Genomic DNA, 18,402 nt, shown 5'->3' with positions numbered 1-18,402 from the left:
AGCGGTTGTTTTTTTCTTTGATTCCCGCATGGGGGCTATTTTATCCAGCGTTTGGCGGATTCCAGTGTCTAGAAGAGTGACGTTGCTACAAATGGGAAAGTCATCCCGCAAGGTGACGTCCGTCTCGAGAAAGTGGTCTTGAAAATTGGAGTCATTAATTAGTCTCCAGGCTCTGTTGGTGATAGAAGGGGTGGGTCTGTGCTTCAAGGGTTTGCCAGGGAGCTTAAATGAAAAGGATAACATGGAGTGGTCCGACCAAGTCAGGGGGAGGATTTCCTTTATAATGGTTGACTCAATGTTGGTGAAAAGGAGATCTAGGGTGTGCCCTGCTGAGTGTTTGGGGCCCTCAACCCACTGTTTGAGTTGTAAAATTTCCATGTCATCTTTCAGCTGGGAAGATCCGGGGGCATTTGTTTTTTCGTAGTGGACGTTGAAGTCACCGATGACCATGTAATTTTTGTGTTTTAAGTAGAATGGTAGCAGTTGATTCAATAATTTAGCACTAATGTTAGCTTGTTGCCCTGGGGGGTTGTAGACAACTGCGCCGGCTAGTATGATAAGTCCCTCCAACAGAATTCTAAATGGTAACATTTCATGTTCGGGGTCGGCAGTTGTCGTTTCCTTGAGACATGTTAGGTGGTCTTTGAAAATTACGGCAACTCCGCCTCCTTTTTTTTGTTGCTTTGTCTGTTTTGTGTGATTATTTTGTATTCAGGGGGAAGGGCATTGGCAAGGTCTGGAGCGCTGGTGTCGGATAGCCAGGTTTCCGTGATGAAGACCAGGTCAGGGGTCCTAGATGTTAACATGTCCCAGATATCCAGTGTGTGTTTAGGTAGGGATCTGGCATTCAGGTATAGGCATTTCAATTCCAGCTGATTATTGGTGGCGGTTGTGTGGTAGTCAGTTGGAGATTGGCTCACGCTTGACCATCGGCAAGAGAGACAGGAGATGGGTCCGTCGGATAGGCCGGGGCCGGTTTGAATACATTGATGATATCTCACATTCGTAGCTTTGTTAAGTGCTAATAGTTTGCTGCGAGTATAGCAGATGGGTTTAGGTATATGTAGGTTCAAACCTGCAGGGGGTATGGCCCCTGGTCCCGGTCGGTCGCGGACGGGCGCAGACGGGCTTGCCTTAGGCGCGCAAACGTCGCGCCCGCTGCGCTCGCCCGCTGTGCGACCGAGGGTTGCACATGATTTATGTTACTCTGGGGTTGTGCATCGGGGGGCATGGCCTGGAAGGGGCGTGGCCTCCTCTCGCGGCGGGAGGGCGCGAGGGGGAGAATGCGTGTGTCGTCAGCGCTGGCTCCGCTGCGTACACGCCTATTCTGTCCGGTGAGTAAGGTTAAAAACACAAGTGATCTGTGCTTTAAAAACAGGCAATCTGTGGCAGCAGCACCAAAATCGGCTGCGCGGGGATGCCCAGGGGAGTAAACACCACGTCTAAGAGTGCCCAAGGGAGAGGGTAGGTAAAAACACAATATCAACAGTTCTTTTTTTTTTTTTTAAATGATGCAATCTAAAACAACACTCCCGGCTGTGCCTCAGGAGAAAATGCAATCTTCTGACTCACACTCGTTCTCAGCGCACCTTAAGTGCTCTAGCGGGGGGCGTGGCCTAGCTGTGGTGGACGTGGCCTCCGAGGTCCCAGCTGATGGCGATTTAGCGTTCGGGTGTCTCCCGCAGCAGCACCAAAATCTGCTGCGCGGGGATGCCCAGGGGAGTAAACACCACGTCTAAGAGTGCCCAAGGGAGAGGGTAGGTAAAAACACAATATCAACAGTTCTGTTTTTTTTTTTAAATGATGCAATCTAAAACAACACTCCCGGCTGTGCCTCAGGAGAAAATGCAGTCTTCCTCAAAAAAGCTCTAGCACGGACGCTATGTCTGAGGCGAAGAGCAGCTCATTTGGTTTCAAATAGCTAAGATGAAGTGTCTTCTAACAAGCACAGAAAGAAGGAAAACTGTGTCATTGTGTTCTTCATGTACAACCCTGAAACTGACTATATTGTCAGAGGACTTTAAAATGTCTTGAAGGTGACAACTCCGGAGATTGCCTTTGTCCAGTATATGATTATCATCAACTGCCTTTTAATGTTGCTGTAACCGCACTGCACCTTAACCTGAAGTCAGATTGGAGCTCATTCTGGTCGTAATATTTACTCCCTCCTTCTAAGGGAGGGAGTAATTATTCTTTTACATTGACAAATTGCTATTTTAAAATTCTTAGCTTGGTCTGTTAAATGTTATATATATGTCAGTGTTGCTCAGAAAATTTGTTTTTTAAAATGGATGTATATATGTATGAATTTATTTATTTCAGTATTGAGCATTGTCGGGTTTGATGGTTGTCCTTTCCTCATTAATTTCTTTTAGTGCAATTGATCCTTTTTGTCATTTAGGTTTTGTATTGACGGCCAGTTCAAGTCACAACATATTGTCCCCAGGCATCAAGCTGTCAGCACCATTGGCTTTTTATAGTGATGGTCTATAGGGAGAAGGTTACTTAAAAGGGTAGCATGGAGGTATCAATGTTCTTTTGTTTGGCTGATGGTCATAACGTCTATAGAGGAAATGAAATGAGAACAGTCAGAGAGTTCACAGAGATTGTAGCAACATTTCTGACATTGCTGTTAAGAATGGTTCTGCCTCCATGGAAACAGGTTCAAATAGCACCCTGAGATGGGAAGTCTTCCACAAATTGTTCAGCAGCTGATATTTACTCTCCATCCTCACCAGACTTCCCACCTCAAGTAACTTAAGTCTTAAGAAGGCAGCCTTGGTCAAATGTGTCTGTCCCTCCAATGTCGGCAAAGAGGTGTATGTAGTCAATAACTGTAGTTCCACATGCAAGTCTCTAGCAACCAGCTCCTGCATCTTTCCTTCAACAGATTCCATAAATGTTTCTATTGTATCAGTATGAAAGGTGTTGAAGGACTGCTCCCTTGTTGTCAAAATGCTCTAGACGGTCTCTTGCTCTCTCATCTGACTTCAGCATCACTGAGTACACAGAGGTCTTTCCCGCATACAAGCTGGCTAGTGCACACATTGTCTCCATGCTGCCTTTGCACTTTGAAAAGAGTTTATCACCTCACTGAGACCTTAGTGGCTGGTTGTGTGTCCTGTCTCCCACAAAGGCCCCGGGGTCCCATCTACAAAGCCTGCTCCAAAGACAAAACTCAAGCCTAGAGGAAGTAGGGAGAGATCCCAGATGTCAGAGGGGACCCCACCCATGGCTTTCAGCTTCCACCTGCTTGTTGTGCTCATCCACCACACTTAACTAGGTGGAGCTAAAAAGTCTGACCCCTGCCCCAGTTCAGCTGCAGGCTTCATTGTGTCCTTTGATGCTCACTGATGATTCCTGCAGCCATAAGCAACGTTGAATCCATGCCAGACTCTCTGGAACTATTTTTGAGGCACAATACGATTTTCATGGTGGTGGAGCACTGTGTAATTTGTGGAGTAGACTGCTGTTAACACTATGAGAAGGCCCATGTAAAACTCTTCTATCTTCATCATGTGCTGGCTTGTAGATCATTTTATCTCTTTCTATTAGAAAATGTGAAGATCTGATAGAGACATCTAGCCACAGGTTCCTTAACTTTTGAATTCTCCCCAGCCTGGATCCAGATTTATTTTCACCATCAGAACCTTTGTTCACCAGGGGACAACATTGTACGACTCCTTATTGGCCTTAACTCCATTTGTGACGTGAGCGGAGTCATATAAGTCCTCTTCGGTGCGCAGACTTCAGTTTCTTCTGTGAAACCTTGCACGCCAAAACGCGGAGCCACTATACAAACTGGCTTTAAAAACAATGTGCCAAAAAATATAGCTGTATCTTTGAATCGAGTAATTAGGAAGTGGTAATGAATGGTCTGTCAATACACAGACAACACCTGTAAGGAAAGACCAAATGGTTTGTTGAGAACATAGCAACGCGTAACACTGAACCCTAGTGTATACAACAGGACTGTAAAAGGAAATACCCCTTACACTACAGATCATTCCCAGAACGGGGAGGATGGGTAGGGCATTAAGGAATCTGCGGCTAGACTATGCCTCAATCAGAAAATGCATTACTGAAGGTAAGTAAAATGTTCATCTGATACAGACATATAGCTGCAGATTCCTTAACTTTTTAATTAAATGCCATAGCTATACCCCACCCGGGGGAGTGTCTGCAAACCAATCCTACGAAAGGGGCTACTGCTGATTAGAGGTGAAAATGTCCCAAACAGGTAGGGGACATCCAACCTCAAGATAGGAAACGTGTAACAACACCCACAACCCTAGGAAATCGAAGTATATGGGGACAACAACTCAGAATGTTCCTAAAGAAGAGAAAGAACAATAGAAGTGGATATTCTCTTAAGAGAAGAAATCCACCCATGAAATACATAGTAGGTCCCCAGGACCCTTGTGTGGCTCTGGGAGTGGGGACTCACGATCCCCATTAATATACTGGCCCGAGGGATAGGATCCCTGATTCTTTTTAAATGCTCGGGAAGGGGGGCTGCTCACCCCCTTCCTATTAATTAACAGATTGCCCGCAGGTAACTGGGTCCCCTAGAAGTTTTTTGGCGGGGGAATGCATGTTTGCCTCCCCAATAAACAACATTTGCTAATTGCTTGGGCCCTGGCCCACTCTAGGGGCCTATATTAAAACAAAATGTACATTTTTGTTCCCAGGGACGGGGTCCCGCTGGGTAGTTGTATTTCTTTTTGCTTATAACTTTTGCACCATTTGTCAAATCTTCACACCTCACCTCAGCTTCTTCCTGTAAAGTTCTGAGGCGATCAACAAGCTGGGGCTGAGTAAAAGCTGGGGCCCAAAACTCAGGTGTGGGGCTTGAGTTGAGCACTCTGAAAAGAAGTTGAGTTGGATGTGAATGACCCACTCACTTTTTTTTATGTGGGCCTAGAGTACACCTAATGAACTATTGTGTGAAGGGAAAGTATACTCTTAATTTTAATCAGCTCAGAAGTGTGTCTGTGGTTCATAAACTAATTTTGAGTCCCTGGATGTGGTACACCTAGAGTGGCATTGGTGGTTTGTGGAATTTGGTAGCTAGGTCACAGACCACTGACACACTTAAGATTTCATTCAAAGTGGCCAGTCAAGTTGTTGAGGCTGGGGACTGCTGGTCCACAGCCCAGTTGTCAAGGCTGCTGACCACTACTTCAATTTAAGGTTTACTGTCTCGCAGTCTAGGACTCTAGTCTGCAAACTATCACATTTGGACAATATTTTGTGTTTTATGTTTTGGGGGAGGGAGCTCATAAAAGGTCCTCCCACTATGGCCTGGGAATCAGGCTGTGCTTCCCTTGGCCCTTTCCGCGGTCTGTTTTTTCGGGAAGCGGGACCATGTCCTGGGTCCTGTAATGGCAGCCGCAAGAGTAATTTTATTTTTGCTGCCAGCCAATCTTTACAACCTCAGGTTTTTCTCTTCGGACCCGAAAATGTTGACAGCAACATAAATCTACCTTGATAAATGTGAGACACTTATTTTTTGAAGTTTCAGTCTGCAGATCAAGGGTCTGGTTTAAAATTTGGCGGGCGGAGTACAGCCAGTCAGAGTGGTTTAGAGCATTACCTCTGCCACCCTGGCTTACTACCTTTTGCAGATTAAGAGACGAACTGTGGCCCAGCAGTCATCTCTGTACATTGAATGTAACCTGTTCCTTTCAATGTACGAAAACGTTGGAGGACAACCGCAGGCCATTTTGACAACTGTCCACCAAACGTTTAATATTGTTTTTAAATTTTCAAAAACAAATTCCCAAAGTGAAAAAGAATAAAATAATGCCGCCACACAGAGGGAGTTTTCTCCTAGGGTGGGGAGGTGGGCTTTTTTGTGTGGGGTTTTCCTGTCCCTCGCTGCGAGGATTTTCCTGGCGGTGATGGACAGGGGGAAAAGGACATCACACCTTCCACCCTAACTAGACCGGCAGTGTAATGTCCTTTCTCCAATGTCCAAAGTATTCCACAACGGTGCCCACCGGGATTCAGTCCGTTAAATTCTTAAAAGTCAAAGTGTCTTAAGGAACCGATGGGCCCAAAGTCATTAAACCTCTGGACTAAAACTGATAAAATAGAAAAAGTTTCATCCCTTTAAAGCCTGGTCTACAAATAAAAAAAAACTTCTTAACAAATTTACAAGAGTCCACTGGAACACACTATCTGAGTAAAGTTCTGCTTTCATGTCGTTTGAAGTAAAACGTTTACCGTTTTCTTTGCCGTAGGGACAAACAAAAGTTCTTAAAGGATCTAAAATAGGAAAAATTCCCTTGTTTCCCCTTTTTTTTTCCTCCTGCTTGGAATTGCATGAAAGTTGGCTTGCAGTACCTTATCTGCCTAAACTTTGTATTTGCCAAATTTGTTACAGTTTCTTCCACTGGAGTCAATGTTATAATCTTATCAATAAATGCCTTTTCAATACAAAATGTGGCTGAGCCATAACTACACAGTGGTGTTGTGATATATACTCTTATCTGTTATCCCACTGAACCACAATCCCAAATTGATCAATAGTGCATGTGGGTGCTAATGTATTCACATACTGCATAAATCAATCTTATGCAGCAATTACAGCCCGGCACTTGTAATACAACACTGCATCACATAGGGAATATTATCCCTAAAAAATCACCTTTTATAATTATTAAATGACATACAAAATTTGATGCACCGAACAAAACGCCAGAGAAAGTGTCCTTCTGTTACCACATCCCTTTTTGTTCCATTAATCAGTTGAGCCCAAGTGGGCTTAATCACAATAGTCCTCAAAATGGATATCATTAAAAAAGGGAAAGGCTAAAGAGGAAAAGTTATGTAATGGAAACCATCCAGCAATATATAGCAACAAAATAGTTGAAAATTCAATTATGAATTATATCATATTGGAGAATTGGACATTACTCCAGTTAGAGGAAAGTAATCAGTTCTTCATCAGTATTCAAGCCAAAAGGTTACTTGCTGTTCTTATCGAAGATGAGGCTAGCTCTAAGCTCCTACGGTCACGTTCTCTAGCTCCTCCCCCTGATGGTCTTGGGAATATATGCTTATCCCGCTGTATTTCACTCTAGATTCACTCCCTCGTGTGTTGATTTGAAATGCCTGGCTGCTGGGTAAGTCATGTCACCTTTCTTAATTGCACTCAGATGTAGAATGTGCTGATGTAATGGCATTGTGGTGCTTCTTATGTATATTTTCGGGCAAGATATAGTACGCATATAGACTTCAAAACCAGTCCTACATGTTAGCTTACCCTTTATCTTGATCATTTCCCTGGAAGGTGTGCACTCACTGCAACCTTCTCTACACTGTGACAAACCATGCATTTATTACACTTAACGAAAATCTCTGAGGGGGTAACAATGTTGTGCTTCCTCTGGTGGTCACTATTACTTTTTACCTTCTCATCCCTCATAGATCTTGCACATCTAAAACTTGTTAGAGGCCAGTCACATACCTTATCACAGGATGACTCTTGAGCTGGTACTAATGTTTGAAATGGAATACCCCATCTACGCTACATGAGCACATAGATCAACGCTGCATTTACACTTAGACCCATGGGTCAATTTGTGTGAACACATTAATTCAACCTATCTCCAGGGCTATTTTTAGGTCCTGCTGAGCCATCATCGTTAAGTAGGGACTTTAAAAAATGCTCCCAAAGTCTGCAGGCGGATCTGACACAGTGCATGTGTGCCAGGCTCGCGCACCATTTGTCCGCCTGCAGCCTTTGGGAGGACTGTCGCAGCAGCTTTGATGTTCTCAGTGAGCCGCACGGCCACTGAGAACATCAAAGCTGCCGCGAAAGTGCTCACCATTTGCCACCCCCTCCCTTATCCCACTTCCTGCTTGTAGTCTGCTGCAGTGAAAAAATAAAACCAAAATCTTTGGCGATGTATTCTTTCTTTTGTTCTTCCCGCCATCTCTGTCGTCTCCGTTCTTTCCTTTCTCACACTGTCTCATTATATCTCCTCTCATTTCCTCTCTCTGTCTCGCTTTCTGTCTCACCCCCAACCTTTCTTTTTTCTATCAATTTTTGCTTGTTGTTATTCCAGCCCGCGGGTCACGGTGCCTCCTGTGTTCCCTTGTCCCCGATGCCTTTACCTCTGTGCGCTTGTGTCCATTAACCCTATGCTTCCGGATGCATATGCCTATTTGTAATTGTGGCCTACACCTTAAAGCGGTCGCCGTCCTTCATCCCTCTGCTGCTTGGGACCCATGATCTCAGGTCGCCTTTCCTCTGTGTCCTTTTGTTTCCTTCTGCCTATGCGGACTGGCTCCCCTGCCCCTCCCTCTGCTCCTATTGTTCCTATGCTGCTTCGCACCTGTGGACCCCACTTTACTTCCTGGTCTTTATAGCGCCTACTCTCCATGCTCCCTGACCGCCATTCTCTGTCCCCCTCTGCTATGCTCCCGGACTCATGTTTTTTTCTTTTACTTATGTGTCTTATTCTTCTGGTCCGTATACCCTTTTGACCCCCTGACGCTTTTACCCTAAGTAGCATTATGTCACTTTTTGTCCGATTTATCCATTTTCTGTTTGCCTTTGAAGCCCTATAGCGCCTGGTCCTTGCCCCAAACCATTTTTCCCACCATGTGTCGCACTGTACGAGCCCGAGGATGTCTGCACAGAGGCCGTCCTGGAGTGCCACTCTCTGCACACAGTTGCCCTGTCCTCTGCGGCCTCATTAACGCCTCGGAACTGAAGCCCGTCCTAGGGCTCGTTAGCAGCTCTGGTGCCCGAGCACACGGGCCCGGTAATTAGAGCGCCCCGGCACTTCACCTGCACAGTGCACGGCTAATTGTATTCTGCCTGCAGCCACGCAGGCCTATTATAGATGCGCAGGTCCCACAAAGCCTGTATTTTGGGGAAACATGTTTGATACATCAGGCTCAGAGTCTGGAAATGTGAGCATCCTTTATTTTGAGTTATTGCCACAGTGTAGTGCAGAGCAGATGTGGTGGTTTAGTGTATTTTTCAACCAAATAATCTCACACACACGCAAATGCACATACTCTCTCTTTCTTTATGCTAAAAGCATTTTGTGATTTAAACAAAAAAAATAGTTCGGCCTGTTTTTTTGCAGTTTCATGTAAAGCAAATTCGGCCGAAGGTATTGGAGCGCTTCACACAAGCACCAATTACATGACACAAGGACACATTCTTTTGTTTGGGGCTCAGGCAGTTTAAGTGATTTGGCCACAATCAGATGATGATGAGCCGACGCCGAGACTCGAACGGGGTCTCCCAGTTCCAAATTTGGTAGATCTGGCCTTTAACCAACGCTCACATCCTCGGCCCTTGTTCCCTTAATTGTCACAGAACTGTTTGTACGACTTTAAATAGTGTCACTAATTGCTTTTTATTTGCGTATTTGGAAACAAGATTTGCTCGTAGGTTCCTCCGGATAATGTGGCTTTTTGTAAGAATGTATTTTCATCTTTCTACAGAACTATCAATTGAGGAATTAGAGCATGTAGAAGAGTATAATTAACTCTGCCACACCACACACAACCACACACACACACACACACACAACCCCCCACACACACAACCCCCCACACACACAACCCCCCCACAAACACAACACCCCCACAAACACAACACCCACACAACCCCACACACACCTCACACACAACCCCCCCACACACACAACCTCACACACACACACAACCCCCCCACACACAACCCCAGACACACAACCCCACACACAACCCCACACACACAACCACACACACACACACAACCGCACAAACACAACCGCACACACACACACACAACCGCCCACACACAACCGCACACACACAACCCCACACACACACAACCACACCAACCGTACACACACAACCCCACACACAACCACACACACACAACCCCACACACAACCCCACACACAACCACACACACAACCCCACAGACAACCCCACACACCACCCCCCACACACACAACCCTACACACATACACAACCCCCCACACACCCAGACCCCCCACACACACAACCCCCACACAACCCCACACACACAACCCCACACACGCACAACCCCACACACGCACAACCCCACACACGCACAACCCCACATACGCACAACCCCACACACACAACCCCCCACACACACAACCCCCCCACACACACAACCCCCCCACACACACAACCCCCCACAAACACAACCCCACACACAACCCCACACAGACACACAACCCCCCCACACACACAACCCCCCACACAAACCCCCCACACACAAACCCCCACACACACAATCCCACACACACACACCCAGACCCCCCAACACACACACACCCCCACACGCACACCCCCACACACAACACTCACACACAACCACACCCACACACACAACCCCCCACACACAACTCCACACACAACTCTACACACAACCCCACACACACAACCCCCCACACACCCCCACACCCAACACCCACACACCCACACACACAAACCCCCCACAGACACAGCCCCACACACACAGCCCCCACACAGAGCCCCCCACACACAAACCCCCACACACAACTCTACACACACACAACACCCCCCACACACCCCCACACACACCCTACACATACACCCCCCACACCCCCCACACACACAACCCCCACACACAACCGCCCCCACACACACACACAACCCCCACACACACAACCCCACACACACAACCCCCCACACATAACCCCCCACACACAACCCCACACACACAACCCACACACACAACCCCACACACACAACCCACCACACACACAAACCCACAACCCCCACATGCAACCCCCCACACACACAACCCCACACACAGACAACTCCACCCCACACACTCACAACCCCACACTCACAACCCCCATACACACAACCCCCCCATACACACAACCCGCCACACACAACCCCCACACACACAACCCCCTTTGCACATACAACCCCACAACACAACCCCCACACACAACCACACACACACACAACCACACACACACAACCACACACACATCCACACACACACAAGCACACAAACAAGCACACAAACAAGCACACAACCACACTCAACCTCACACAACCCCACAACCACACACTCAACCCCACACACACAACCCCCCACGCATAACCCCCCACGCATAACCCCCCACGCATAACCCCACACACACAACCCCACACACACCACCCACCACACACCACACACAACCCCACACACACCCAACCCCCACATACAACCCCCCACACACACAACCCCACACACACACAACCCCACACACTCACAACCCCACACACTCACAACCCCCCATACACACAACCCCCATACACACAACCCCCTATGCACATACAACCCCACAACACAACCCCCACACACAACCACACACACACAACCACACACACACCACACACACATCCACACACACACAAGCACACAAACAAGCACACAACTACACTCAACCACACACAACCCCACAACCACACACACAACCCCAAACACAACACACACAACCACACACAACCCCAAATACAACGCACACAACCACACACACAACCCCACACACACAACCCCACACACAACCATCTATCTAACGCCCTCACTCTATCACCCTCCCTCTATCTATCCATCTATCGATGTCACTCTATCTATCTATCGCATCACCACAGAATCACTCAGCACCACCACACCATCACGCAGGGGCACCACAACATCACAATGCGCTACCACAGCATCACTCGTCGCCACCACAACATCACTCAGCGCCACTACAGCATCAATCTGTGCAACCATTCAACAACAACTGGTTCAAATATGTTCTCTCAATGTTTCAAGCTTTTTTGGTTGGTTGATTAGCTTTATTTCGATATATGCAATATCTTAAAAGCAGTATAGCAGATAAAATAGTCACAATATTTACAACATGTACAACACCTTTAGAATGAAAAGGAATAAAAACTGTGACATAATTGAGAACCAATATATACAATTAAAATTAAGATTAAATTGAAAGAGAAAGCCTTTTTGCACGAATCAACCAGGACCACTTTAAAAATTTAGACACCCTGCAAACCACCAAGGCGGATGTGTCAGACAATAAAATCCGTAGGGCCACAGAGTGCTGGCGAGTTCCTAGGAGTCTGCACAGTGGTTTAAGCCATTGCCTCTTGGGAGCAGAATAGTCTGGGCATTCAAAGAGGATATGTGCTACTGTCTTGATCCGTTTAGAACAAAGGGCACAGTAGGGAAACAACTGGGAGGACGATTTCCACCGGGATACCAAATGGCTAACAGGTAAAGTCCCCACTCTAAACTTGAAATATTAAGCCCGGTCAAAGGGAATGGAATTCATGTCGATGTATGGTTCATAAGCCACCACGTCTTTGATCTTCAGGAAATCTGAGGTGGAATTACAGTGACGTGGGTCGACAATGAGTTTAGAAGTGACCCAATCCCAGTAAATGTTGTTTAACGTGGCTTTAGGAGGGGTAGAGCGGGTATCCCAGGCATCACCAAGTCCCAGCTCACCCAAAAGGCATTTAACATCCCTCAGCCATTTAATCCTGTGCCAACCTCCCATAGCCATAACCTCAGACAATGCCTTAGCATAGGAGGCAAGTTCGGGCACCCTCCAAAGCCGAGCCCACAAGAGCAACGGACGAAGTCGTGCCTGGTCCGCAATTGATCTACAACCTAGATCCAACAGCACGGGGACTGTGGGTGTACTCAGAGGGAGAGCCAACAGATCTTTCAAGAATTTGGACTCAGATTTTACTAGTGCATCCAAATTACCTGTACCCCACAACTCCGCCCCATACAGCTTTATTAGAAATGTCACAAAAGATGTTAATATTTCACTTCTGTTCTTGGAGTTTCGTCACAATAAAATACACTGAACATAATCTTCACAAAAGTTATTTACAAAAGTTTAGGCTATTGCCATTATAAATTGCAAAAACATATATTTAAGTATTATTAAAAATAAATAAAAGCCATTGTTATTTGTAATATCAATACATCTAAGTCACGTAACTACAACACATATTGCATTACAAATGCATTTGCGAATGTTATAACTATTGGCATTGTAAATGACGAAGCTATTAATTTCGCTATTGTCAAAACCAACACATAAATAAAAATGTGTCATTTACAAAACTAATAGCTCAAACTTTCCTAATGCGAGACCTATTGCATTTCAAATGCTTGTTCCTTAAGGTACCTGATTAGTTCCCCTGGTGACTAGGAGCCAGCTGCCCCTTGCCATTTGATCAGTTTCCTCACCGGAGGACTGAACATTCCAGTTTGCTCCCCTCTATTATGTTACTGAGTCCTAATGAAGATCCTCTGGTGTGGCTGTAATTGTTCCTCTTCCCTTTCACTGGTTTGGAACATCGACATTTTACCAAGCCTAGATTGGATAGTTGGTCCACGAAAGGGCGATTATGAGTTAAACAGTTATACTTACTCAATGAGTTCACATTCTTGTTGTACAATAATTTTAGCTGACATGCTTTTCTGTATTGATTATGATATATTTATGATTTCTTCAATTTGTTCTCTATTAAATTTCACCTACTAGCACTTTTTTTGTTTAGCACTTCCTTTCCCTACGCTTTCTGACTGGAGCAATCATATGTTATATTTTTTTTCAAAAGAATGCATTTATACTGCTAAATTTGCAAATATAAAACAAATCCATGTATTTACTTCCTTGTGTGTGATAAGTATTGATATTGATATATGCACTTAGCTGTACTAATATAAATACATTTCATCCCCTACCCCAAGGTTTTGGATGCAGGTTTTGTTAATTGAGAGTAGGATAAGCTGATTGATTAATGTTGTCCTTTCTACTGGCTTCTCCGATTGGACTACCGTTGTTGGGTATCTCAAGCTTCCCAGGTTCTTCGGGTTGTTGTTGGGTTACCTGATTGTTTTGTAACAGACCTCTTTGTTGCAGCAGCAAAGGTTCACCTCTTTGAGCTATCCATCCGGCCAACCCAGCATGTCGCATGAGCGCCTTGAGTCAGCCCATTTCAGTCACGGTCTCTCTTTACAGTAGTATTTTGCCTGTGCACATCTACCTAAAAAGCAGTCCACTTTTTTTGACATATCATTTTTTACTTAATTTGTTTGCAAATATGTGGACACTACCTTTATATAGCATTATTTTTACATTTTATTACTTTCACACTTTTAATGCCTGTTACATATATTTGCAAAAAAAAATAATAATTGTAAAAGATTGTTGGCATGTCATGGGCAGACCTATGACCTTTTCAAATGATTGTATTTTATAAGTTCTTTGTGATATTGCTTGACATTTAATTCATGAATATCAAATTATGCATGAATCTGCACTGAAATTTTGGCATTGTTATTTTAAACAATCTGTATGATCTATCCCAAGGTGCAGGTTTCTGTCTGTGACCCTGCAATCATTCTGCCATCCCAGAAATGGATTCTTCTTGACCTTATCGCTTTGACAATATTCTGTAAGATGGGTATATTTTCCAACATTTGTTACAGGTGTGCACTTACCCAGCGCTGTATGTGCAGAATCTGTTACCCTACCCTTCCGCTGTATCATGGCGCTATCCAAGTTGTGCTTCACAGCACTGAGTCTAATTCTGTCACTACATTTGCTGCCAGTTAGGCTCTGTAATCACAGTTGCTCCTTGAGCTCAAGAACATTGCCTATACTGTAGAACTAAATAAATGTCCAATGGGGTTGGAGCTGCTAAAATATCTTTACTCTGAGAAGTCCTACATTAATGAAAATTTGACTAGAACGATCCATTGTTGCTCATTTTCTTAGGTAGAAAGCTTGTAGTGGTTGTAAGTATGTGAAGTGCTTTACACAGTTTTTTTGCTTAAGACAATAAGATGTTTCTACAGCGACTTACCTATACTAAATGCACTTCCACAGAAAAGAGAACTCACGTACATTTTATTTTTGTTTTCTCATTTTTATTTAGACATAGAAGAACCTTGCCTATGTTTGTTCCTGAATCTACATCCAAACTTCAAAAGTTTACCAGGTGATATGATATTCAATTAGATGTCTGTAGTCTGGCTGACTCTATCCTGAAGGCTTTCACAGGATGCATATGTACAATGTTAGATGTAAAATATTGCCAAACCACCTAACACACAAATTTCACTTCCACTTTCTTGTTCAGTCACTGTTCTCAATGATTGAATGTATCTCTAATCAGTACTGTTCGCATGTCCTTGCAGAACCCGATATAAATGTATTTTGCTCTCAAAGCAAGCGGCAACATCTTCCAAGGTGCAGTGCGCAGCCAGTCAGTGGTCTGCCTCCTGAGAATTACTTATTATAGGGGATTTTATTTGAAATAATGCATTCTAATCTCAAAATGCATGGGGTCTGATGTTTTATAAATAAATCACTTGATAGCAACAATGTATACCCCAGAATGCTCAATGACCCTAGTGAAACACTAGACGCCCATTCTTTGAGCCACAGACATCCTTTTACGTTGTGCTACATTTGGGTTGATATTGTTCTCTAGGAGTTAGGGCTAGATTCATATTCTGGCGGGTGGCCTATTTTTTCATCCGGGCAACGGAGTGAATTACCACTGGTATAAGGCCCACCATATTTAGAAATGACCACCAAGCAGATATTTATTTCTTATAGCGCTGTAAGGAACCTATGTCACAGTGGTTCCTCTCAATGCTTTTTGCAGTTCTGTGCAGGGCTTCATCAACATGACGGGCCTTGCACCCAACCGTTTCTCTTTTTTTTTCAAAAAGATAAGGCCCCCTTCCCATGGGAGTCATCTCCCATGGTGAGGGTGGCATTTTGTGTTTTATACTGTTATTTACTGCCAGAGTTCGCTTGGCGGTGACAGACAGAAAAAAAAGAAAATGGACATGTAGCCTATTCCGCAGCAGCTCTTCCTCTCCCAGGCTGCGGAGAAGTTTGGCCACAGCGGTGACTGAGTAGTCATGCCTTGGCCAAACCATGCTCCGCCCGTATTTTAATAGGGAAGGTGGACTACTATGTTGGCGGGAAGGGAACACCATTACAATGGAGTTCCCGCTCCGCTAGCATATAACTGAAGGCCCTAGAACCTGATTTAGATGTTGATGGACTGGTTACTCCATCACAACAATGACAGATATCCCATCCACCGAAATATTAATCCTGTTATATCCTATAGGATTTATATTTCAGCGGACGCCATATCCGTCACCATTGTGACAAAGTAACCCATCCACCAAGATCTAAATCAGGCCTTAAGTCTCAACATTGCTGCCCGACTTATGAAGTCATCTGATCAAACAAGCTAGAAGTCCTATATAGATGACAATCCGCTTACTGACTCTCAAGAGGACAATAGTCTGCATGAAGTAGCATGATATCTCCTCAGTCCTGGTCATGTCAATACTTGGAGCCATTTACCCTTCATATCAACAATTGTTTCCCTATTCATGGCAAGAAAAGATGGATCTATAGCATAAATATGCAAGTTTTTAATGTGTTTCTGACCGACTTTACTTTGTTGACATGGTACAGCTTCCTCATTTAGGCTCCTAGTGCGACAGATACATTCTTGAGGACATTAAGGGCATCTATAGGCAGTCATTTTAACATAAACCAAAGCTGATACAAATGAAGACTCAAGAATGTGTGACTTTATTTATCATGTTCTGCATTCTCGGATGCGCTTGTCGACTTAGTAAGACCTAACTGTATAACTTAATTTACAAAAGAAAGCAACCAGGACTATGCTTAAATATCGTTTTGAGATGCATAGCACTTGTCTGAGAATAACATCAATGCTGTTGCAAATGCAGATTTAGTCAGAATGTATTAACCTTAGTGACATTCATTATTGTGATGTAATTGGTGAATTTGTTTCCTCTTACCTTCTTTAGCGACATGTTTGTCAGATACGAATGTTTGTGTGTGATTAATGCATACTCGGAACTTGATAGATTAGGTTTTAAGAGCTCCCTTGCTAACCATCAGCCAATCAGACAGTGGAAAGCTTTCTGACAAAAGACATTTAGATCACCAGACACTCTTTGATACGGTTGCATGTATCTGAATGCATCGTACATTCACCACTGGTATAGTCCCACAGGACTGGAAGCACGCAATGGTGGTCACTTTACTTAAGAAACCATCATTGGATCCCACCCTCCCAAAAAATCTGAGACCTGTCTCCTTTCGTCCTCTCTTTGCTAAAATTGCAGAGGAATTTCTTAACCTTCAGTTAACAAAGTACTTTGAAGGAAATAATTTGCTACATGAGACTCAATCAGGATTTAGATCCATGTATAGTAATTAAACGCTGAAAAAAATTATATTCTTGTGGTTGAGAAGCAACCATCCGTTTGGTCCTCTTTGTGGTTGCCCCCAGGAATTAGGGCAGGTCCCTGTTCCCAAACCTAAAATAAAAAGTCTGGGGTTTTGGTTTGACACTGCGCTGTGACAACCCGATTTCTGCGTTGGCTGGCACTTGCTTTGACATCCTGAGGATGCTTCGCAAAATCCTAGAATTGCTGCCAGAGTCAGCCAAGAAAACAGTTATCCAAGTGCTGATAGTGTCTCTTATGGATTACTGCAATGTCCAATATCTTGGGGTCTCTAAGGGCAGAATAAGAATGGTGCAGAGCGCCGCCTCCCGTATGCTGACAAATTTTCCGAAGCAAAGTCCCGCGTTTACTATTTCCTTTGATTAAACCTTACCTGCCTAAACGTAATCTTAGATCTGCCACAGTTAAAGTGATGATTGCCAAAGTCCACAGAGCTTGCTTAGGTGGCAGATCTTTTTGTCTGCTGGTGGCTAAAATGTGGAATCTTCTTCCCCTTGATTTAAGGATGCAGTCCTCTGAAGTGCTGTTTCATTGGAGTTTAAAAAAATGGCTCTTCAGGCAATCCACAAGGATGTAATGATAATGGTCAGCTTGCTGATATCTCTGATGAACGTGGGGACATTCTGTTTTGGAGTAACCATGTGCTTTATGAACTACTAACATAACATAACATAGCGATACAAAAGGGGGTGGTGATGGACGGAACATCTGAATCAATCAAACACTCGCACCCAGTCAAAAGATCTGGTTTTCTCCATCACCGTTCTTTAGCCCACTCTGCCACCCCAGTTCAGATATGGCTATATGCAAATCAGTCTGACCCTGGGCCTCATGGGAACAGTCCAGCCCGAACTGCCAAGCCATGTCTTCCCTGGACCGGAAACAAGCTTCCGAGGACCGGTTTTTGGCATTCCAGCCGTCTTCAGCCCGGCTTGCTTAAATCCAGTGGCAAAGTGAGTAAGGGAATCACGTCTGAGCATACCCTGCCACACTTATGGCGGCCAAAAGCGGTACAAAAGGGGGTGGTGATGGACGGAGCATCTGAATCAATCAAACAC

At 44.7% G+C, this 18,402-nt stretch overlaps 1 protein-coding gene across 1 annotated transcript in view; it reads left to right on the top strand.

The window, feature by feature from the left end:
- Positions 1-18,402, top strand: part of B9D1 (B9 domain containing 1) — a 396,621-nt gene that overhangs the window by 173,134 nt on the left and 205,085 nt on the right. The window contains exon 5 of the mRNA XM_086940722.1: positions 14,971-15,033. Within this exon, the coding sequence (XP_086796848.1) occupies positions 14,971-15,033 (63 nt within the window). The remainder of the gene's footprint in view (positions 1-14,970; positions 15,034-18,402) is intronic.

Source organism: Lissotriton vulgaris, chromosome 10 (assembly GCF_964263255.1).
Source record: "Lissotriton vulgaris chromosome 10, aLisVul1.2, whole genome shotgun sequence".
NCBI lineage: Eukaryota > Metazoa > Chordata > Amphibia > Caudata > Salamandridae > Lissotriton > Lissotriton vulgaris.
Note: the sequence above shows the minus strand (reverse complement) of the source record. Positions and strands in the feature narration are given on the sequence as shown.